The 24,721-nt window shown below is 44.6% G+C and overlaps 1 protein-coding gene and 1 long non-coding RNA gene across 6 annotated transcripts; one reads left to right on the forward strand and one right to left on the reverse strand.

Annotated features, from left to right (window-relative positions):
* Nucleotides 1-3,747: 3,747 nt before the first annotated feature.
* LOC123448139 lies at nucleotides 3,748-15,919 on the reverse strand. The gene is made up of 3 exons (XM_045124924.1): nucleotides 15,412-15,919; nucleotides 13,190-13,579; nucleotides 3,748-4,625 (listed from the first exon to the last, which is right to left on the reverse strand). The coding sequence occupies exons 1-3, from the start codon at nucleotides 15,778-15,780 to the stop codon at nucleotides 4,080-4,082; spliced, it is 1,305 nt and encodes a 434-aa protein (XP_044980859.1). The 5' UTR covers nucleotides 15,781-15,919; the 3' UTR covers nucleotides 3,748-4,079.
* A 577-nt stretch (nucleotides 15,920-16,496) lies between these two features.
* On the forward strand, nucleotides 16,497-20,468 carry LOC123448141. Of its 5 annotated transcripts, none has more exons than XR_006631618.1 (4): nucleotides 16,497-17,738; nucleotides 18,133-19,064; nucleotides 19,189-19,250; nucleotides 19,631-20,468. It is a non-coding gene; the product is annotated as an uncharacterized LOC123448141 (long non-coding RNA). The 5 variants fall into 5 exon arrangements; XR_006631619.1 differs by having other exon boundaries at nucleotides 19,192-19,250; XR_006631617.1 differs by having other exon boundaries at nucleotides 18,133-18,192; nucleotides 18,465-19,250.
* Nucleotides 20,469-24,721: the final 4,253 nt, after the last annotated feature.

Raw genomic sequence — 24,721 nt, forward strand, 5'->3', positions numbered from 1 at the left:
AATAAAACTTGCATAGGGAGTAATTACCCCATGGATAATTAATCAACAAACCTGGTTAGTGCTCCTTGTGAGTGTTGGTCCAAACCTGTCAACTACCAGTGGTCACCGGGGCACCTCTGTGATTGGCCTACCGTAAGTTTGGACAATATGTCGTGTCTTGAGAACAAGATGCATGACTCCTATCGGATCACCGACACGTCGGGAGGCCTTGCTGGATTTATTTTACCTTGACAAAATATCTTCAGCACCGGGATTCTAAGGACACTTCGGGCTATCTCGAGGTTGAGGTTTTTCACCACAACTTGTGGCTGGTTTGTGATGGATGAGTTGGAGCACCCCCTGTAGGGTTAAATCTTTTAGAAAGTTGAGCCCATGGTTATGTGGCAACTTGGAAACTTTATAATACCCGGTTATAGAAAATTTGAAGTAAACTCGAATAAAATTCACCAACCGTGTGTAACCATGACCGTCCCTTCTTGTGAGGTTTGAACCAAGAGGAGAACACAGTGGGGTTATGATTGACTCGTAAGTAGGTGTTTAGGATCACTTCTTGATCATTTATAGTTCACGTTCGTTTATGCGTAGATCACTCTTTTTATTCTTGTATTCGTAAGTTAGACACATATTCAAATGCTTAGTGATGCTGCAACCTCACCACTTAACCATATCTCACCCATTAAGCTTTGCTAGTCTTGATACCCTTGGAAATGAGATTGGCGAATTGTCGTGGCTCACAGATTAATACAACAACAATTGCAGGTACACGTAATGCGATGCTTTGACCTGAGAGCGATGCTTGTTTGATTTGGAGTTCTTCTTTTTCTTCAACGATCACATGACGGGTTCCATGTCGGCAACCTGGGATAGTAAGATGGATGTCGCTTTTATCGTTTGATTTTGCCCGTAATCAGACCCTCTTTTATGTATGATGATTGCTATGGATGATTGTATTTCAGATGATCATGATTTAGCTTGTAGCGAGTGTAATCCAATTCCATATACACATCTCCTCTTTACATATACTTGTAACGATATCATTATTGCAAAACGACGAGATGTGCTTCTCGTGCATCACCCAGCCGCACCCACTGGTGACAATGGGGGAGAGGAGAAGGGGAGAGGGAGGGTGTCCCGGCAGCGGCACTAGGGTATCTCCCGTGACGCACGTCATATAATCTAGGACGAGAGCGCATCTGTTCATCAAGCTAGAATATGATTTGCAAACGCTTGAACTCATCTCTTTATTCTTTCCATCTCTCTTTTCTCTACGGCGGCGAAGAAAGATCGAAGCACGACGATTGAGATGTGAGACGCAACGCCATGGGTCTTTCCTTGCCTTCTTTACTTGTTGTGACCTCTATTCTTCCTCTAACATATATCACATTGGCGTTGCAACCCAACATAGGTCATGGAGGCGACGATCACAGATGAGTGCCACGCGCGACCACCGGGGCTCCGCGGATGGAGGCGGTTTCTCTTCGGCCAGTCATGCGTGATGTTCTCACCAGGCGTGGTGTTTGTGGTCTGCACATGTATGATGTGCTCACTGAGAGTGGTGTGTGTGGTGTGCGCATGCTATGTTGCGTGTGCATGGCGTGCCGGTGTGTGCTACCTCCCCTTGATTTTCTCCAAAGTGTTGATCCTCGTTTGATTTTGTGCAACACTTTCTCAAAGGGAAAATGGGGCCGGGAAGTGAGGGGGCATCTCTTTGTTCTCCTTGATTTTCTTCCCGAAATGGCTATCCCCAATCATGATTCATCATCCAATCCAAACCAAACAAAACATGGGCTAACCTCACACATCAACCGAACAAAAAATGGCTATCCCTAGTTGGGTCGTTTGGGATACCCATAACCATACTAGCAAGTTGTCCAGGGCATTAATTTCTGTGTGAGGCTACATGTCTTTGCTCCCTTGTCCAACTATTTAGCATGACTTTGAGCCTCTTTTTTGGGTTGTTTTCACACCTAAACTAGGAAGGTTGTTCCTAGTACAAATAACCCTTCTCCCACTTCAACCACATCTATATGGCAATTTGATTTCAGAATAAGCTAAGTGCAACCAGAATCTTATTTGAGAGTTAACTTCCTCCTTAGCTCTTGTAATCTTGACTTGTTAGAGGGTAAACTCACTTTGTGATTTTGCAACAGTAGTTGTTGAGGCAGAGACCAGTTTGTGCTTCCAACTTCGTGTGCGGTTGCATGGATTGGAAACTAAAAGTGTGGAAGGACGAATACTTGTTGTTGGTTGTTGCATATGCAGTAGCTTGCTTCGGTCTCGTCGGGTTGCATTAGTTATCCTTTACCCGATAATGTTGTTGTCTGGGACCGAGGGTTTCCTTTGTACCTGTCAGATGGCTTTAATTCGCATCATCGAGCAGATCCTTCGTGAAGACCGGGCAACCCTGTATCACTATCGCTTGTGTTCTTTAATACTTACAGGTTATATGAAGAGCAATACCACGTAGCACATTGCTCCTAATTTACTTATCCTCTTATTGAAAGCTGGGGGAATAATTCACAAACAAAGTCTTGTAAAAGGGGACTGATTTGCGTCGGCGCGCCGGCCCAAACTTTCGGTCGACCGCGCGTCGTCCGCACTGTTGGATCCGCATGCAACATTTTCCCCCCCTATGCAGCAAAATTTCGATACTATGCAGCAATTTTTTCAACGGTTACAACAAAAAACAAAATTTGTAGCAAAAAAAATATCTACGTGATCGTAGCAAAAAAACGAAGCTGATGGTATGTGGTAGCAAAAGTCAAACGCCGTTGTAACAAATATTTACGTGACGTGTATGCAACTTTTTTAGTGAACGGTTGCAGCAAAACACGATGCCGGTTGTAGCAAAAGTAAAAAAACATCGATTGTAAACGAAAAATCCGACGAACTGGAGTTGCAACCAAACGTATATGCAACTTTTTTACTGGAACAAAATGTAGTAAAAAAAAAATGCTTGCAGCAAAAATGACGTTGGTTGCAACAAATTTAGACGAAAAATATTGCACTCACTAACCAGAGAAGCGCGCGGGTGGGAAAAATGTTGCATGGGCTCGCGCGCGAGGGGGCGACCGGCGCGTCGGTTCGGCCGACGCACGGGTGGGAAACGGTTCCCCTTGTAAAAATCTAATCGTTTATTCACAGTGTTATTACCAATTTCTAATTTCATAAACATGTCCATGGAATCGGTATGAGACAATCTTAACTTCCGCAAAGTTTAGGGGGTAAACTCCCAAATTATAACCCTTTAATAGTCATTGAATTATATGTTTATTGTACTTCTTCCATGAGTTTAATAGCCATCCAATTATATATATTATACTCGTTTTTTCAAATGGTTTCTCATGAGGGGTTTTATTGAGACAATATTACAATTGTTCATACATGTCATATGACTTTCTCCTTGTACATTATCCCATTGGGTTTTAAAGGAGTTTTTAATGACAAACCATACTGCATTCCTTTCCATTCATGAATCTTCTCTCAAAGTTTATCATAAATGAATCTTACAGCACCACATCCTTGAAATCAAATTGTTCAAAACTCAACATATTGATTGACACCTGTTACCTTACCCATCAGTTCATCAACGCGGACAGCATTAGTTACCACCCTCGAAACTTCAGCAGAATACACACTGAAAAGCGTTAGCACTCAGGTCTGCGCCTGAAATTCATACAGATGGGACACCATTCAAACGCATAATAACAGTACTACAAATAGATACGCTACTGCATATGCAAAACATTACCAGTCAAACACATGCTTAAAGTACTATAAATGCATACGCTACTGCATACGCAGAATATACGAGTCGTGCGTTTACTGCCCCTTCTGCATATGCTACTTAGTTATTAACCATTCACATAATGGGCATAAATATCAGTAATCTTACAGCCAGGCACCACAAATTTAAGTTTAGCAGGTACCCGGCGGCGCCGTACATCCAACCCTAAACCCTAAATCAACAGCCATGGTTAAGCCAATTATTTTGCTGAAGTAGATCGCTAGCCTCAGTGCTTACTACTTACTGCCATTTGCACAAAAGGCACAATGAGACCCTCATATGCTTCTTACGATCATTTCTTGGTGCGCACTCCAGGGCAATCCTTCACAAAGTGCCCAACCATACCACAGTGGTAACAAGCGCCATTCTTAGGGCAGTTGATGGTCCAATGTCCTTCTTCATGGCACCGGTAGCAACTGCCTGACCGGGGAGTATTGGGGCTGATGGCAAATTTAGGTGGCATGGGTGATGTAGTTGGTGTTCCCACTTGGACAGTAGCAAATTGTTGGCGCAGCATAACTGGCGATCCCTGAGCGACTGCAACAATGGGTGTAGGGTGAGCAGGCAACAAGTGGGTTGTGGGTACAACATCACCCTCAACAATTTCGAACGGCCATTCATCATATTCAGGGGGTTGATCAGGATCGAATTGTCTAGTTTCATTGTGGCGTCCCATCATGGCATGCACATTAGCTTCCTTTGCAACTGGATTATACCCCAAATGTTTACTCTCCCTTGGATTGGTGTATCCAGTTAGTGGTGGTTCTTCAACAGCAGCTTCGATTGGCTCACAGTGAGTGCATTCAATTGGCTCACGGTGAGAGCATGCACCGTATCCCTGCAGAGTGAACAAATTCTGATTCCTGGCCTAAACCATCTGGATTGCATAGAAACGTAAGTGCAAAATTGAGGAAGAGTAGTAACTCGTATAACACATATTAAAAGCAATAATCTATTCACACCAACTCCCAACCAAACAAATATACTAAATAGTAAAGGCATTTAGAGGTATAACTTATTCAACTGCTCGCCTTGTCTTACCTAAATGTTGTTAAACAAAAGATATTAGGGCGGCTTAATCAGATAAACTTACACTTAAATTGATGAAACTCAAGGAATGAACACATACAAAAGGGCCCGAGAAACAAACGGGTTTGATTCTAGTTCAGGCAGTGCTGACTGCACTTCCACTCTTCCTCCTCCTGTCCTCCCTAGATCCGACTCCATGGGTTTTCAAGGCAGTTGCCAAAATTCGGAGAGTCTTCCTGTGGAAGGGAAGCGATTCAGAGGCTTCGCAGGCAATCTGCAGGCCCCAGCATGTGTGTGTGTGTGTGGGGGGGGGGGGGGGGGGGTGTGTGTGTGTGTGTGTGTGTGGTGTGTGTGGGGGGGGGGGGTGTTGTCGGGATTATGGACTTGAACATCATGCACACGGCCTTCAGGTTGTGATTGGCTTGGCGATTGCACATGGCTGATGATAAACCATGGAGTTCTCCTGGGAGGAGGGAGCCTTATTTGATGCTGCTGCCAGAGTGCAAGTTGGGAATCTCAAGAACACCTACTTTTGGACGGACAGATGGATGTTCCAGCTATTGCTGAACATGATTGCTCTCATGGTTGTGGAAGCTATCCTGCCGAGAATCAGAGCTAAAAGGATGGTTGCCGAAGCATTAAACAACTAAGCTTTGGCTGAAGGATATCAGAGGCCATCTGAATAGAGTTTTGCTTCAGTACACCCACCCTCCTAGAACAGTTTACAGATTTCGATGCAGATTAGAAGTTACCCCTTCAATCAAGAAGATTAGATTGTTCCGATCTCTTGGGTGTATGAGTATACCCTTTTTAAGTAACTTTAAGAACTTTTAAGGGGGGCTCGAATTTTGCATTTCCTTCTCTTGCTTGAGCTTTGGCAAAGACTGCATAACTCAACTCAGCCCGGAGGTTGAAGATGGCTGGACATGGTCGTTGCCTCGTTGGATGCCAAGGGCTGTTCCTTTTTGGATAAGACTGTTAGGAATAAGCAACTTGTATTACCATGAGGCCATAGGCCGATATATATACATGTACAGGTGATGGACTATATGCAGGAAAACCCCTTATATATTGGGATAAATACAAAAGGGTACATGACTTGTATTATAACTCTAACACCCCCCCCTCAAACTCATGGTGGATGAACAACACTGAGTTTGGAGAGATAAAAACCATGTTGTGCTCTAGTCTGGGCCTTCGTCAGGAAATCCGCCAACTGTAACTCGGAAGGCACATACTGAAGAGCAACAACCTGATCCTGCACAGCAGCGCGCACATAGAAAGCATCAACACCAATATGCTTGGTGAGCTCATGCTTCACAGGATCGCACGCAATGCTAATAGCACCTATACTATCAGATAAGAGCAGAGTCGGTGTAGTGACAGAAACACCAAAATCCTGAAGTAACCACCGTAACCAAGTCACCTCTGCCGTCAAAAGAGCCATCGCTCGCAACTCAGCCTCTGCACTCGAACGGGAAACTGCAATCTGTTTCTTCGTCTTCCAGGCAATGAGAGAACCACCAAGAAAAACACAGTAAGCAGAAAGTGAACGGCGATCTGAAGGATCACTAGCCCACGTAGCATCCGAATAGGCCTGTAGCTGTAAAGAACTGGAGCGAGGAAAGAATAAACGGTGAGAGATTGTGCCCCGAAGATATCAAAGAACACGGAGGAGATGACTATAGTGAACCGATGTGGGAGTAGAGACAAACTGACTCAGAATATGAACCGGATAAGAAATATCCGGACGAGTGACAGCTAGATAAACAAGACTTCCAACAAGATGACGATAGCGCGTCGGGTCAGGCAGGGGATCACCATCAGTAGCAGAGAGATGAACATTGAGCTCCATAGGAGTCTCAACAATGCGCTCATCAGTAAGAGCAGCACGAGCAAGAAGATCCTGGATATACTTTTCCTGGGATATAAAAAAGCCATCAGAGGTAGAAGAGACTTCAATCCCAAGAAAGTAGCGAAGAGGTCCAAGATCAGACATAAGGAACTGCTCACTAAGACGAGCCTTGACAAAGGCAATATACTCAGGGTCATCCCCAGTGATGACCATGTCATCAACATAAAGAAGAAGAAGAGTCCGACCACGAGGAGAAAGGTGAATAAACAATGCTGGATCATGAACACTGGGTGAAAAACCAGCGGCAGTCACCACAGATGCAAAACGCTCAAACCAGGCTCGGGGGGCTTGCTTAAGGCCATAGAGAGAGCGACGAAGACGGCATACCATGCCATCAGGAACAGAATACCCAGGTGGAGGCTGCATGTACACCTCCTCACGCAGCTCACCATTAAGAAAAGCATTCTTAACATCAAGCTGAGAGATAGACCAGTGGCGTGTAGAGGCCACGGCAAGAAGTGTACGAACAGTGGTCATATGAGCCACAGGAGCAAAAGTCTCGTCATAATCACGACCATGCTCCTGCTGAAAACCACGAGCCACAAGACGAGCTTTGTGACGCTCAAGAGAACCATCGGAGCGAGTCTTTACCTTGTAGACCCACTTACAAGTGATGGGACGGACTCCAGGAGGAAAGGAAACAAGATCCCACGTACCTGTGCGTTCAAGAGCAGCAATCTCCTCAGCCATCGCAAACTGCCATTCAGGATGAACAACAGCCTGATGATAAGTAGTCGGCTCAAGAACAGCAGCTCCAGCGGTGGAAAATCCTAAGCGATCAATAGGCGGACGAGGACGAGAACGCAAGCCATAAGTAGGCTGAGACGAGGATGACGGCACATCCAGAGAGGCATCCACAGAACGTGAACGTCGAGTGTAACACTGAGGAAAAGATGGAACAATGGAAGGAGGAATCGCTAAAGTAGAACCGGAGGGTGGCGACGAAGAAGTCACCGGAGATGAAGGTGTAGAATCCGGTGACATGCTAGACAAGGAGACCGTGGAAGATGGTGGCGACAAATCGACTGGAGGTGGAGAAGCAGAGGGAGCGGAATGAGTAGGCAAAGGCTCGACGAGTGTGATAGGCGTGTCAGGAAAAGTGAGAAAAGAGATATCCTCCACTGAAAAAGTCGAGGAAGATGGGCGTGGGTAGAAGGGACGAGACTCATCAAAAGTCACATCCCGAGAGATACGTATCCGACGACCGATAGGATCCCAACAACGATAGCCCTTATGCTCATCACTATAGCCTAAGAAGACACACTCAACAGACTGAGCGGTCAGTTTGGTGCGTTCGCGGGGGGCAAGAAGAACATAGCAAACACAACCAAACAAGCGAAGCGTCGAATAATCGGGAGACCGATCAAAAAGACGCTCGAAAGGAACACCACCCTGTAGAGCAGCGGAAGGCTGGAAATTGATGAGATAGGTGGAGGTGGAGACGGCCTCAGCCCAAAAATGAGGCGGGAGAGAGGCAGCAATCATCAATGCACGAGCCGTCTCAAGAAGATGACGATGCTTGCGCTCAGCCACGCCATTCTGAGCATGAGCACCAGGACAAGAGAATTGAGAGAGAGTCCCTTGCTCAGCAAGAACACCACGCAACATCTTAGAGATATACTCGCTAGCGGAGTCAGCACGAAACACACGAATGGGAGAAGAGAACTGAGTATGAACCATGGCAGCAAAATGCTTATAAATGGACAACACCTCACTACGAGAAGTCATGAAATAAAGCCATGTGTAACGAGAGAAGTCATCGATGAAAATAATATAGTATTTATGACCCCCTTTCGAAGCGAAGGGAGCCGGACCCCATACATCGGAATGGACTAAATCAAAAGGACGCTTAGACACTGACTCACTATGTGGATATGGTAACTGAATCTGCTTGCCAAGACGACAACCCTGACACTCTAAGGAGGCATCTCCTGAGACAGACCCCAGAAGACCTCGACGAACTAACGACGACAAACGAGAACCACACAGATGACCAAGTCGATGATGCCACTGCTGGAAAGAACCAGTAGCCGAGGCGACCAAAGCGGAAGAACTGGCGAGAGAATGGGCAGCGGAAGGAACATGAAGCCAGTCCAACTCCCAAAGACTCTCAGAATCACGGCGGCGAGGACCAACCCCAACCAGAGTGTGCGTGCGACGGTCCTGGACAGAACAAGAGTCAAGATCAAGGATGACACGACAACCAGAATCAGCAAGTTGACCAGCGGAAAACAAATTCATGGTAAGTCGAGGAACATGAGCAACATCAGGAACAGAATAAGGAGTGGTAAGAGTGCCTCTACTAACGACAGGAAGGGGAGTACCATCAGCGGTGAGGACATGAACAGGAGAATCAAGCGAACGAAGAGAGGACAGAGTGGAAGAATTAGAAGTCATATGAAAGGAAGCTCCAGAGTCCAGAACCCATGGGGATGTACCTAACTGTGTTAGAAGGTGGTTGCTCAGTGCGGGAAGCCTCAGTCACAGAACCAGCAGTACCCGTTGAGGAAGAACCTGAAGCAGCGAGCAGACGCTTAAGTCTCAGAATATCCTGCTCAGTCAAAGCGATGGTTGAAGCTGTCGAGCTGAAGATGACGAAGTCGCTGTAGATGATGACCGCGCCTTGCGCAAGTGTTTCTTCTTCGTGTAGCAGTGGGGCTCAATATGACCATCATTGTTGCAGTAGTTACAATGTGGACGGGGGCGACCTGAGCCGCCAGAGGGAGTGGGCAAGAGCGGCGGAGCACTCGAGCGAGAAGGGGTCGGTGCAGCAGGTGGCGTAGAAAAAGTCCGAGCAGCGAGCACCGAGGGAACCTCCAGCAAACCAGCACCACGTAAGCGAGTCTCCTCAGCACGAATCTCAGAAAGCGCCTCCATGAGAGAAATACGGCCACGAGCAAACAACTGAGCACGCCGGGGCTCAAACTCCTTACGAAGCCGAGACAGGAACTCGTAGACGCGATGAAACTCCAAGTCGGCCTGGACAGCCTGGCAACAGGGGCAAGTACGACAACCAGCACTGCGGAGAGAATCAAGCTGGCGTCAGATAGCAGAACTCTGTGCATAGAAGTCATCAACAGTAGAGTCACCCTGCTGAAGAGCATGCTCCTGACGGACCACAGAGAGGTATAAGGCATCACCAGAGGGCTCATAGCGCTGACGAAGGCGGGTCCACATCTCAAATACAGTAGGAAGGCCCAGAAACTCAGAAGCAAACTGAGGCAGAACACTAGCAGTGAGAACAGCGGCAGCACGAGCATCATCATCAAGCCATTGGGTGTAAACGGACAGAGCATCATGATACAACTGAAGAGCCTCCTCATAAGCCAAGACCTTCTCATCATAAGCACTCACAGCGGCCTCATCAGCAAGCTTAGTCGCATCCTTTGCGGCCTGAGAAGCATCCGCAGGGAGAGCCGGTGGGATCGGCAGAGTGGGAGCCACGGGAGGAACCGGACATGGCGGACAACAGACCTCGCCGGAAAGAAAACCCCATAGGCGGATGCCACGCATGTGAATGCGCATGAAGCCAATGAACTCGGTGTAGTTAGTGCCATCAAAGATCACTGGACAACGAGGAACAACAACGTAGCCGGATGCAACAGACATTTTTTTTCTTTTTTTTTTAACTCAGTCAACGAACCGCGTCAAACAGCAGGACCCGATCTGGCGATGGGGGAGCCGCCTCGATCTGGGAGAGCCTCAGATGCGATCTGGTGCGGATGGAGTCGAGGGCCAGGGGCGGCGCGATCTGAGGAGCCGCGTCCGCTGGTGGGAACCGCCTGGGCTGAGGCGGGCGCCTCTGCTGATGGAAACAACGTCCGCGGGCTCAAGGGAACCGCCTCTGCTAATGGGACGCGATCTGATGGAGCCGCGTCCGCTGGTGGGAACCGCCTGGGCTGGTGGAAACCGCTTCTGCCGCTGATGGAAAAGATGGGAACGCTGCGCGGGAGGGCCTTGATCTGACGGGAACCAGCAGCCTACAGATGACGGGGACGGAACCAGCAGCCTCCAGATGACGGGGACGGAACCAGCAGCCTCCAGATGACGGGAACCAGCAGCCTCCAGATGACGGGGACGGAACCAGCAGCCTCCAGATGACGGGACCAGCAGGCGCTTTGATCGCGATGGGACCAGGAGCCCGGCGTTGACTTGAGCGACGGGAACCAGCAGCCTCCAGATGCGGACGAGACGGAAGGCGACTGCGGCGAGACGAGATTGGATCGGAGCACGAGTTGCGCGTGCGAGAAAAAAATACCTAAGGCTCTAATACCATGTTAGGAATAAGCAACTTGTATTACCATGAGGCCATAGGCCGATATATATACATGTACAGGTGATGGACTATATGCAGGAAAACCCCTTATATATTGGGATAAATACAAAAGGGTACATGACTTGTATTATAACTCTAACAAAGACCAGGGCTGTTTCTCAACCAAATCTGTGTAGCTAGCTCATTTCCTGGGGGGGGCAGTAGATGATGGTCAGATGAGGCCATTTGGCATTTCAAGGTTCCTCTCAAGTGCAAGTAGCCCTTCTGGCTTGTGACTTGCTGGCGAATTTGGACGTCGGATGCGGACCAAGAGAGGGCTTCCCCACAATAACTCCTGTGCTCGTGCACAACTTGCGCCTGAAGACTGAGGTCATCTATTCGTCGGCTGTGCCGTCACAACACAATATGGAACACAGTCTTGCAATGGGCTAAACATCAGGCGATTCCTCTGTTGGACAGTGAAATCTGCTCTTGGTGGCTCACGTCCAGGAGCGCTTATCACGGAAAAGATAAGAAGAGGCTTGATTGCCTTTGCATTCTGGCCGTTTGGGCCATTTGGAGGGAATGGAATGCTCGTCTGTTCGATAACAGGGTTCGACCGATTGTTCAGGTTGTCAGCCAGTTGAAGGGGAACTTAGGTTTCTGGCTGGAGAAAATCTAGCTGTGCACTGGGGTAGCAGGGTGCATCTCTGCAGTTTAGGGGTCATGCCTTCCACCTGGGTGTGTGTTACGTTTCAGATTTGAGGTGCTTGTTTTGGTCATTTCTGAACTTTGTATGGGGTGTCTGCCCCTTTTCTCCTATCTATATTATTACATGCAGTCCCCCTCAATGTTTGACAAAAATGCTTACATAACACCTGGCTAATCTGGACGCAACGCGAAGTGTGCAACTTCAATGGCTCGGTCTTGGTCTGCAGCCTGTGCCGCTGCTTTGTTGGATCTGCTACCAATTGAAATGTTCAGATGTGATGTCTGTTCCAGTGTGCCCCATCTAAGGCTTGCACATAAACTCTTCTTCTATCAATGCGACAGGACACATGGCTTTCGTGTTTTCTCAGGGAAAAAAACATGGCAACAATGTACTCAGAAGCGGTTGAAATAGGCGGTGGAATGCACACGCGTTCAAACCAAAAGGCCACATGAAGAATTAGCTGGTGGGATCATGACAACAATTCTTAGAAGAAGTCACATTTACTCTTTTTCTGAAATCTATAGATTAATGCATGTTCTGGTGCAGATGCCAGGCACACAAGACACTAGCACTGCTCACATACAGGAACGAGAGATGGGAAATAGTAGAAGAGTTGGTCTAATCGAGAATTCTGGTTTTGTTAGGAGTCATAGTCGTTGCATACCAATGTTCTATCTGTTAGAAGATTAGAGCTGTGTGTGTAACATACTAGGTCTGGTATTGTTGATTATAACAAACTACTCCCTCTGTCCCAAAATAAGTGTCGCTGATCTAGTACAAAATTTATACTAATTTAGTACTAAATCTGCGTCACTTATTTTAGGACGGAGGGAGTACAATGTAAAGGAGGGGTTTCAATCCTTTCCCAAAGCAAACTAGAAAAAAAAGAATCTATTTACCCCATCTCTAATTCCCCCTCTTCTTCATCCTTATATACCTGCGCACCCTTCTGCATTTACTTGCTGGCGAACTATTTCTTCTATCTTCAAAATATACCTATCTCCTATGCCCTTGTTTCCCGTTCATTAACCACATATCATCATTAAGACACGCCAAAATGAGGGCTAGATGTTTTTTTTTCTGTCAGAACTTCTACCGTAATTGTATGTTCCCTGAAAGCTTTGGGTCGTTAACTTTAGGACCTACCAAACTGAGGTCCCAAATGTTCTTTCTTTGATGGTAATTTCTAGTGTACTTAATTTATCAAGATAGCAATCAACTACAAAAATCGTTAAACAGTACTTATTCATGCATAAATTCTCATTCTCAAAAAGAAAAGAAGTATGTGCAGCTTCTGTCATGACTTATTGGATTGCTTTTCGCAGGACTAGTACAATCAATAAAAGAAACAACATCTATCAAGAGCCAAACCATCTTATACAGAACAGACCAAGACAGTATAAACTGACCATAGTCATATCAAGTAGTAGTGTAGTACTAAAATTGATTAGGGGGAATGAAGACACTAGAACTATCAAACAGAAGTATTACCTTTGGTATATGACACACATAGTAGTCCACCCCTTTTTCTTTCAGAATTTTGCACTTCCCAGCAGTACACTTGCAGGTCGGTAGTTCACCACTAGATCTAGCTCCTTGGGGACTAAAAGTAACTGGAGTTCTAGCGCCATCACGTTGGGGAGTAACATTTACTGGAGTTGTAGCACCAGCACCTTGGGGACTAAAAGTAACTGGAGTTCTAGCGCCATCACGTTTGAGGGTAATATTTACTGGAGTTGTAGCACCAGCACCTTGGGGACTAACATTAACTTGAGTTGTACCATTAGTCATATGATTGTGGGGTTCATGATGACTCAAAAAGGCAGGCTGTGAACCTGGACTGACATCAGATTCCATGCAATAAGAAGAATGACTGCACTTCTGAAAAATTTAGGTTCAACAAATAAATACTTTGTCAAGTTTACATGTAGGAGCTGGAGAAATTAGTGAAAGAATAAAAAATGCAAGTAAGAAATCTAAGAAGTCAGCTGAAAGAGAATGTAACTAAATGGCACGCAAATGAAAAGAGAGCATCTCTAACTAACTAAATGGTCTTCGGCTGAATGAATTAGACTGCAGCTTCAAGAAAGGCTGATAGATAAAGAACAGATCGATCCATAGAGAATCATTAACATTGCACATACTCTCTTGCAACAAGTTTTAAATTGTGCTTCTGTTTTCTCCAAACAAGCAAGGGTCAGCTATGTGCATAAAGGCAAACCCCAAATTATGGAATTGCACACCATGCTGTAAATAACAGGAAGGTTTTCAGATACAATGCTACAGTTTATTGCAGCAAACTTACACACTGGATTTCATAAAATAACAGAGATCCCACAGAAGTCCTAGACTAAATGTATATCATTATCAACTAGAGTCAGAATCCGTACATTGTATAATGACATGCTGAAATAACTACACATCATCGTTGTTGCTAAATTTTGAGCCTAATTCATGAGAACATTTTGTTGTGATGCCCCAAAGAGCAACGACTATACACACTTTGCCCTTTAGGTTACAGCGGGCTGGATGGACGTCCAATGAGATACTCCCTCCGTAAACTAATATAAGAGCAACTAATATAAGAGCGTTTAGATCACTATTTTAGTTATCTACAAACTTTTATATTAGTTTACAGAGGGAGTACAAAAGATTGTGATTATGTCCAGTGTAAACACAAAACGCATCCACCGTTTCATTTGATTCACATGGCGAGAAATAAAAAAGCTAAATTATGTTCTGATTTTAGCAACTATTCACGATCTGTCTTATTTCTCATGAGTTCGCCGAATTTAGATGTGAAACCCTGACATGACATGATGGCTGCATCTTGTATCAACTCGACAAAATGTCACCTATTCCAGCTAAAGGGGTGGGTGCACCCTAGCCACTCCCTTCCTAAACCCAGTTATAAAGGCATAATAGAAAACCTTATTCATATGAGAATGGCAGACGGCTACACCTGGATGGCTAAACACACAAACCATTTGCTAAAGTTTGACATAGCTTTCAGTTCAAAAGAAGTAGACATAACTCTCAAACTATAACCTAGAACTAATCTACATAAAAAAAATGACCCATATGTCCAGTGTGTATGTATCTCTTCTAAATTATGCATTGTAAATTCGTATTTCCAAAATAGTTAGCACATGAATGATTATTTTTTACAGGAATTTACCAAAATCAAATATGAAGCTTTTACTTGCTGGATCTGAGCAGTCATTCCAAATTAGTGCGTCAGTAGCTGAGCAGTTACCAAAAATAGCATCCAGTTTCCTCAGAAAGCGATGGCTTGTTGCCAAATCGAAGAAAAACATTGCAGGAGCTCAGAAAAAACAACCTTTTTTTAGAAATTATGGTAACCATAAAGAACACTGCAAAGACTCTAGAAGCGAAAAAGAAAACTCCATGTCATCCAGCATTCTGCCACCCCTAATCCCAACATCGTCAATGTATCGTCTCCACACTCCAAAACAGAAAACTCCAAGAAATCATCCCCTACTGCGCCTTCCGGCCTACATTGCAATTTTCCCTTCCGAGGAAACCAAGAAGAGTGGGGAAAACCATACAGAAACTGGTCAAAGACGTCCAATAAACCATTCTTATACCACAGAAAAGAAGCAAAAATTGTAACCAAAAGATGACCTTTGGTTGGGAGGGGGGCATGTTTTCAAAAAAAAAAAAAAAAAAAAACATGGGAGGGGGAGGCTCACCGGCGTCGCCGAGCAGACGTATGCCCATCCCCCCTCCTTCCACTCAACGTCACATGGCCCGCGCCTGCAAATGCACTGCTTCACACGGAAAGTCGGGCGTGCCATCGCAAGTGTCGGCGGCGTCAAGCTCTGCGCGGCGCGGCGCGCGACCTGGTCTAGGTTTCGCTCCATCTCCTCTGCGACGAGAAAGAAGAAGTCGTCGTCGTCATCCGTGTTGCCTTCGCCGCTGGGGAAATCGAGCTGCCGCCTCACGGGGAGGGGGGCTGCGTCGGGGACCGCCGCCGCCGTGGCTGCGAGGGATGGGGAGCAGATGGGAGTTGGGGGGCGGCAGGAAGCGATGCTCTCCGAGTAGGTGGTGGCGCTGCTCATTCTTGCGTCGTCCCCCTTTGCTCTCTCTCACTCCCTTTGTCCTCCGCGATCACATCACACTCTCTATCCTCTATGATTCTCTTCTCTCTCTAGCCTCTAGCGTGTTGCCGTTAGAAAGAGCGAATCGTAGTTTCCCGTCCATGAACTTGCGAGACGGATGCATCCATACTATAAAAAGCACCACAAACAACCATCTAATTACCTCATCAAGGACCTACAAACGTCGTTAACGAAACTGACAGTTTTCGTTAGCGCTAACTAATTGCCACCCCACGTCGTCTTGCCTCGCCCTGCCTCCTCCTGCCTCGCTCGCCGCGCGGCTCGGCCCGCCCGCACTCTCCGCCCCCGCCAACCTTCGCCCTGACGCCCCCAACCTCCGCCCCTGACGGCGGCTACACCCGACTCCGCCAACCTCCGCCCCTCTCCGCCCCTGACGGCGGCTACCCCCGACGCCGCCAACCTCCGCTCTGACGGCGGCCGCGCCCGATGCCGCCAACCCCCGCCCTTGACGGCGGCCGCGGCCGCACCCGACGCCGCCAACCTCCGCCCTCGACCGCGGCCGCGCCCGACACCGCCAACCTCCGCCCTCGACGACGGTCGCCCCTGACGCCGCCATCCTCGGCCCCCGATGGCAGCCGTCCCGACGCCGCCACCCTCCGCCCTCGACGCGGCCGCCTCGACGCCGCCACCCTCCTCCCTCGACGCGGCCGCCCCGACGCCGCCACCCTCCGCCCCTGACGCGGCCGCCCCGACGGCGGCCGCCATGTACTGCATGGATGCCCAGTACATGTTCGACGAGTTCCCCTGTTTGATCTCTCTCCCTCTTCGTTTTAGTTTCCCTGCTCTCATACTCCATGTCTTCCTTCATCCTTATATGATGCTATTTGTTTCATTTTCCCTTAGATTTTACATTGACCTTTGTTCAAATCCTACCCGGATTGAACTACTGAAAGGGAGCACACAAATCTACAGAGTTAACAACTACAAGGAATCAGTTCAGTGTTGTCACCATCTGTCATTTTTTTAGATGAAGCTTGGATCAGGGTCTTTTAAATTTGAATCCATTTGAACACCAAGTATATGGGCAGTTCTTGGTTGCTCTCCAAAGTCTATTCATTCAAACGCCAAGGATATGTGCAGCTCTTGGCTGTTATGTGTAGTTTATTCATTCGAACACCAAAGATATGAAGAATTAAGGTTATTTCTTGCTGATTGTTATTTTCTGCATGATTTATAGCTTTCTCAGTGCTCTGGCAGGCTTCTTTGACTTGATGTTTTTTAGAGATGAATCTGAATGCTCTTTTATACATGAATGAGTGCTTAATGTATCCCCACACACCTTTTTGTTTATATCAAGTTCTCAATGGTTTGAAGTCAACATTAATTTTTTAGAAGAATAATGAGAGTATGACATGAGAGATTCAATTGCATAATTACTGATCGGAGAATTAAGCATTGGCATGGCATTACTTCTATTCATGGTAGTTTTTGCAATGGGATTTACGTATATACTCGGTTCTAATATTTGGTTCTTCCCTTACGAGAGAAGCTTTTTTTAATATTTGCTTTGACCCTTCTCCATGACTAAAACTCATGTTGCGTTTGCATTTGTTGTTACACCTTCTATCTCCGTTACTACTTAGTAGATCCCATAGCATGGGATAGGATTTGGAATTAGCTTTCTTGCTATTTACATATGTTATCCGCGTGCATGATCGCAGGTCTCTCTATCTTATGAGCCACTACAACAAAATGTATCAATTTCAGTGTGATATACTAGCCATCAAGGCTTGTGGCTTATGTTATGGCTATAAAGTCACACTTGTAATTTCCAGGCTTGCTGCCTGACCCTGCCAGCTGATCAATCCACACGGTCGCACGACGCCTTGACCAAGTTGGCAACTCCCCGTACCAGACATGTCACCACTGCCTCTCCTCTGTTCGGTGCTTCTCTTCAGGTGTGCTTTATGTTTATGCATGAATTAGCCATATGTTCATGTTTATCAGGACCCATCAAGTTGTCCTATCCAAATTCCGAGGGTAGATTTAAATAAATCAGAATAAGAACTCTGAAGGCTTGAACAATCCTTTTCACAACGGCCTGAGATGAAATTGTGTGTTTTATCTGATAGGTTCCTCTCCATTTAATTATTATCATTGTGTGTTGATTATATGAGGTGTTAGCTCTTCCTGGACCTCTCATCATTTCACATGTAGTTAATGAAGTTTAGTGGGAAGCATCAATAAATAATATATTTTATAATCTTAGATAGTTGTTGAGGCATACATGCTGGTTCTGAGGTTAAAATATATGTTTTCCTAATCTTCGTATTGGTGGACGTATTCGCTCAGGTGCTCTCTGGTGGCAGGGCGATCAATGCTGGTTCTGCTAGAGTTCCTCCATTGCCCCGGGTGAGGCCTCAGGTCCCCGACTCCTGCATCTGATGCATTAGCTTGAAATAAGCCATTAGCGTATGGGGTGGAGGTGGCTCTGACAGCATGAGGTTGTGGTTTATTGGGCTTATAGTTTTGACCTCATTTAGTAATATGGAATGCATGTTTTGTTTTCTGCTATAGAGTTTTTTTCTACACACTATGAGCTATATTTAATGTTATTATCATCCTTGTCAGCACACACTTCCAAAGATGTCCACTACATTATTACTGTAACAAATTTTATGCAGCAGTATAGAAGGAATTACTGTGTGAAGCAATTGCACGCGTATTTGGAGGAGGGATGCATCCAGTTGACTCCCAAAAACCAGGGCTTCAGAGTGAAGCTCAAATGGCAGGGGCTAAAACTCTAATCGTTTCATACAAAATATGTTAACTTCATATGGGCCTGAACTATAGGATTTCTTGCTTTATTGAATAATCTTGTTGTTCATAATCTAGCTAGCTAGGTACAACGATTATAGGAAATGTGGATCTTTGTCTCTTCTGCCGCTGTCGTCCCAAGGAGAGGGGGGGTGAACCTCCGCCGCTCGCCATTAACCCGTCGGTCGAGAGAAGAAGAGAAAGGAAGGGAGGGAAAGAGAAAGGGATAGGGGAGAAGTTGGCAACTCCCCGTACCAGACATGTCACCACTGCCTCTCCTCTGTTCGGTGCTTCTCTTTATAATATATATAGATGGTGAATCATCTTCTCTGCTAGCTAGAGTATTATTTTTTGCACTCATGTTATTCATACCGTCGGAAGCGACAAGATCCAGACTGGAACAAATGCAGCAACGAAGATATTTGCTATAGATGAAATGTGTGCACTGCAGCTCTGTTGAGCGAGATGTAAGACTTTTTCTTTTGTTAACATGAATTTAGTCGATTGTTAACAGATTTATCTGCAGGGTTTGAGTCCGCAACTAATAGAGTGAACATATTTTTCTTGCTGAACCATGAATCTTATGGGAAGTAGCGAGCTTTAGAGACTATGATTTCTCTGCGGAGGTGTCACCTAAGAATTCTACATTCCAGGTATAGTTTCTAATCCTTATGTTTAAAAAATATATCTCTACAGTTCTCAATACAGTAATATGTAACGACATCTATATGAAATGAATATTGTTGTGATTAATAACTGTGTATGAAATGTACGACTAATTTAGCAAAATGAATAGATATAATTTGTAGTAGTAGTATCACATTGACTACTGAAGATTTAATTGAAAACTCAAATTCGATTGGAGCAAAGTTTCTACGAACTCTATAGATACTGGAGTTTACTTTTTATATTAGGCAAAATGAGTGTTGACCTTTGTAAAATTGGTCGTACAATTCATTCTTCAGAAGTGCATTGAAATAAAGAATTCCAGTTTTTTTATTTTACATAAACTGATTTGGGCCTTCCTTACCAGATTTTTTTCAGAATCACTTCGTTTCCCATGGCATTGTTGTTTCAAGACGGAGCTATCCCAGTTTGTTGCTCTATCATTTATGCTGCAACTTGTTGTTGATTCCTTTACATTTATTTTACAACTTTTAGTGAAAGGCAACCTCCAATCAAGCATCGATTTACCAAAGAGCAGTTTCAAGTTTTCTCTTTCTTTTGTACATTGTTGTTGTACATAATTTGTTGGGCATACGATATCTTCTCGAAAGATGATACATTATCTCGACACCAGCATGTGTCACTTTTTGGGCATTAGATAGGTTAGCATTTTTAATATGTGTATTTAACAATATTTTGTGAAATGGAGTTATGGATCTATGATCTAACAAGTTCACTAGCATTTGGTAGGTTTGCAAGCTTCCACAATTTCATTGCACATGATTTACTACTGAAATATTCATGAATTTATGATCTGACAAGTTCACTAGAATTTGGTAGGTTTGCAAGCTTCCACGATTTCGGATCCGTTCGGCGATACTCCGGCTCCTAACTCTGCGGTGGAGCGGAGCGACGTGCAGTTCATTTCTTTGGAGCGGGCATTCTGTCGCTCCTTGTTTCCAAAGGGAGCGGAGTGATTGGAGTGGTACATTGCCGAACAGGCACTTCATTGCACATGATTTACTACTGAAATATTCATGACTTACTATTTGAAAGTTAATGCTTTTGATTTTGAGTAATTCTAAGAGAATATATCTTGTCATTCAGGTATCATTTTTTAGTAATGCTAAGAGCATACATGATATGACTCATCATCATTCATAGCTAATAGCTGATGACATGGGCAAGTCGGGGATTGGTTCTTACATAAATGCTTCTGAATGTCATCTCAGCTACACGGTGTTCGTTAATGCTTTTTTTGTATGCATAAATACATAGAGGGCATACAACATATACGTCATAGTAACAAGGTAATAGAAGCCGCCGATACAATTTTCATGCATCTGCCTGAGTCTGAAAAGTCAGCTAAGTTGTTCCACAAGACAAACATCAACTTTTTAAGTGGCATCATAGTGGACCGAGAACTTGTAGGTGAAGCCAGTGATTGGGTTGATTGTAGTGATAGGGCATTAGACGTAATGCTAGATGTAACCCTAGAAAATCAACTGTCCAGTCTTTAATCACTTTTGTTCTCGAGCATTTTGTTTTCTTTAATTTACATGATTTAATAAAATAAAAAATGTACAATTCCACCTTGTATTGAGGATTTATGGCCTCATGATTGTAACACTACAACTCTGCAATAAAACTCCCTTTACCTTGCAAATGAGAAAATAAATCGTTTTTTGCATTTTTTGGAAAACCCCCTTAATGTTTCAGGTAATCAATCCGCAGTCTGGATTTAAGTCGAAAACGAATCGTTTTTTTCATTGTTCACAAAACTCCCTGATGTTTCAGGTGATCAACGCGCCCTCCGTATTTTAATAAAAAAAACCTAACTTTTCAGTTAATCAATCCAAGTTTTATCTAAAACAAAATTATCCATAACTTTTAAACAGTAATTCCGATTTTAACATGTTATAAATGAAATTTGATTAAAAAAATATGTAGAATCTAAATAGCATGTTATTTTTAGCTGTTGAATACTTCTTAAATATTATTTTTGATGCAAACTTAATCTGTAGTGTACGGTTCTTTTTTCTCTCTTTCCGGCGACGATACGAATTGCAATAAACATCCATTAAATTAAAACCAAATTGAGAGGAAAGAAAACATTGTTAACCACACATGCACACCTTAAAAAAATCTCGTGGGGAGAAACAACATATTTCTCATCTTATTCGGAGTGACTGTATGTTCAAACGTGTTTTCGTTGTATGAGCACTAAATCCATCGTCGGCAACAAAAATGTGATGCCATGTGAAAATATACTATGTTCAGAGCGTGTGTTATTTTCTCTTCCGTTGCAACGCACGGGCTCTTTTGCTAAAACGAGAGGTGGTTATTGTAGTCATACTACCATTCAGATTTGTCTGCTCTAAATTAACCTCACACCTACATGTTTAAGATGTTTCTCTTATATATGTCCTATTTGGGGTGATATAGAGCAATTGCACACAGTACTTCTCACTACTGGAACTATTGCTTTGCACGACGTGGAGAGAGTATTAAATCAAGTTCTACATCATCCAGCAATCCGTCTTCATGTTGCTCTTCTACCACATCTGGTTCATCTCTGCTTTTCTATTCTCTAACCCTATCATGGGTTCCATGTTTTTCATCTTTCTCGATCTCATTTCTAGGCTTAGCATATTCTTTTGTGTGGATATACTATGTTGGATAGTTCATGAGGTTTCATATGTAGATGTTGTTGATAGTGTAGATGTAAGGTTTATGTGCTATGCTGCTTCTAAGTGTGTAATGCCAATAATGTTCAAGTATAAATGTGTTATGTGTTGAAATAGTACTTGTACATTTGCTGAAAGGAAGATGATTACCTCGACCAAGAATGAGCACTTGCATGTGTCATACAATGTGGTTCTAGATATTCATTGTTTTCATCCCATATAAACCGTTTGGCAACCTGATGAATGAGGAAATTCATTCGATTACACGTGCGTTGCACATGCACTATTACTAGTTATTGGAAGGGAGGAAGGGGAGCGGTACGCGTCCACTAAACATCCGCCATCACCATAATCATCGAATCTTTGTGCGGGCAGCCGCTGACGGCCGTCCTATCTGGTACACAGTTCGGTCGTCTTTCACGACACATTATAATTCCTGAAACAACAAACCAGTTACGGAAACAACCGCTCTATTTCGGTCTCGACAGAGTTGCATACGATTATAGAATTTTTTCTGCAACAAAAATCATGTTGCAAAAATACTTGTGTAATTTTTTTTGCAATATAGTTTGTTATAGAATGTTTTTTTGCAAAAAAAATCTTGTTGCGAAAATACATGTATAATTTTTTTGCACCGTAGTTTATTATAAAATATTTTCTACAACAAAGATCGTATTGCGGAAATACATGTAGATTTTTTTGTAACAGACTTTGCTATATAATATTTTCTGCGTGTTGTGAAAACACTTATAAAAGATATTTTTAAAAGATCTTTTGCCTCGCAAGTCACTAGATCTGGCATATCTAGAATTCACGTGTACTTTCCTATTTATGCAATAAAAGCCTTGTTGCGGAACTGTCACGTCCAAGATGCGACCCTATCCTCAATTTGGCACGAGGGCCTCGTCAGGGATAGAAGCGCATCTCGTCGTGTCGCAAGAATGGATATCGTTACAAGTACATGTACTCAAAAGAAGAGATATATACAGAGTTGGCTTACACTCGCCACAAGCTACATCAGAGTCACATCAGTACATTACATAATCATCAAGAGTAAGAGCAGGGTCCGACTACGGACGAAAACAAACGAAGAAAATAAGAACGACGTTCATCCTTGCTATCCCAGGCTGCCGGCCTGGAACCCATCCTAGATCGATGAAGAAGAAGAAGAAGCAACTCCAAATGAACAATCAACGCGCTCGCGTCAAGTAACCTTTACCTGTACCTGCAACTGGTGTTGTAGTAATCTATGAGCCACAGGGGACTCAGCAATCTCATTTCCAAAGATATCAAGACTAGCAAAGCTTAATGGGTGAGGTAAGGTTAAGTGGTGAGGTTGCAGCAGCGGCTAAGCATATATTTGGTGGCTAACCTACGAGTACAAGAAATAAGAGGGGGAAGATCTACGCATAACGGACGTGAACTACTGATGATCAAATGAATGACCCTGAACACCTACCTGCGTCAGACATAACACCACCGTGTCCTCGATCGGAGAAAGAACTCACGAAAGAGACAGTCACGGTTACGCACACAGTTGGCAAGTTTTAATTAAGTTAACTTCAAGTTATCTAGAACCAGTGTTAAACAAAGTTTCCACGTTGCCACATAACCGCGGGCACGACTTTCCAAAAAGATTTAAACCTGCAGGGGTGCTCCAACTAGTCCATCACAAATTACCACAAGCCGCATAGAAATCCTCAACCACGAAGCTCGCGATCTCGTCAGATTCCCTAGTGGAAAACCTCAACTCTGAGAATACCCAAAGCATCACCGGAATCCCGATGCACAAGATATTCCGTCAAAGGTAAAACTAATCCAGCAAGGCCGCCCGACGTGTCGACGATCCCGATAGGAGTCGCGTACCTCGTTCTCAGGACACGGCGGATGGAAAAGCCTACAGGTACCAAACCTCGAGTTGCCCCGTGGTGGCCCCGCAGTCTGTCCATTTTGGACCAACACTCATGAGGAGCACTGGCCCGTGTGTTGATTAAATTATCCCCGGGTTAATTACTCCATATGCAATTCATTAGTTATTAGGCAAATGTAGAACTAAAGTTGGGCCTTGCCAGACCAGCTTTAATCTAAAACGAATTATCAAGGGGGTCCCCATAACAACCCCGATCGTGTTAGGAGCGCTCATTTATGGAACATAACACCGGTAGCCGAAACTAAGGGGGCAAAGGTGGAACAAAACACCAGGCTAGAAAGGCCGAGCCTTCCACCTTTTACCAAGTATATAGGTCCATTAAATTAAATAGCACTAATATGGTGATAAGACAAGGAACCCATGTTATCACATGGAAGCATCTGCACCTGCAACTAGCAACGCTAACAACAAGGCTAAGCAAGCAGTAACATAGCCAATCAGTGGTTTGCTAGGTCGAACATGTTTAAGGTTATCATGGCATTGTTGAGAGGCTGATATTTAACATGTGGTAGGCAACGAGACATAATCGATAGAAACGATAAAACTAGCAGGGCAATGATAGTAATGGTATCTGGGGAAATGGTCATCTTGCCTGAGATCCCGCTTGGAAGAAGAACTCTGTGAAGTCGGCGAACCAACGAAGTCGAACGGGTCCTCACATTCCGGCACGCTTGCGGAACTCTAACGAGACGGAGCAAACCGGAAACAAACATCAACACAGATATTCACCACACGATGCACAACATGATGCATACCCTAATATGATGCATGATCAGTTCAACGATGCAAGGGATGGCATGGCAATTCACCTCAAGCAAACTCTGCACATTAAGTGAAGCTC

This window comes from Hordeum vulgare, chromosome 4H, assembly GCF_904849725.1.
Source record: "Hordeum vulgare subsp. vulgare chromosome 4H, MorexV3_pseudomolecules_assembly, whole genome shotgun sequence".
Taxonomy (NCBI): domain Eukaryota; kingdom Viridiplantae; phylum Streptophyta; class Magnoliopsida; order Poales; family Poaceae; genus Hordeum; species Hordeum vulgare.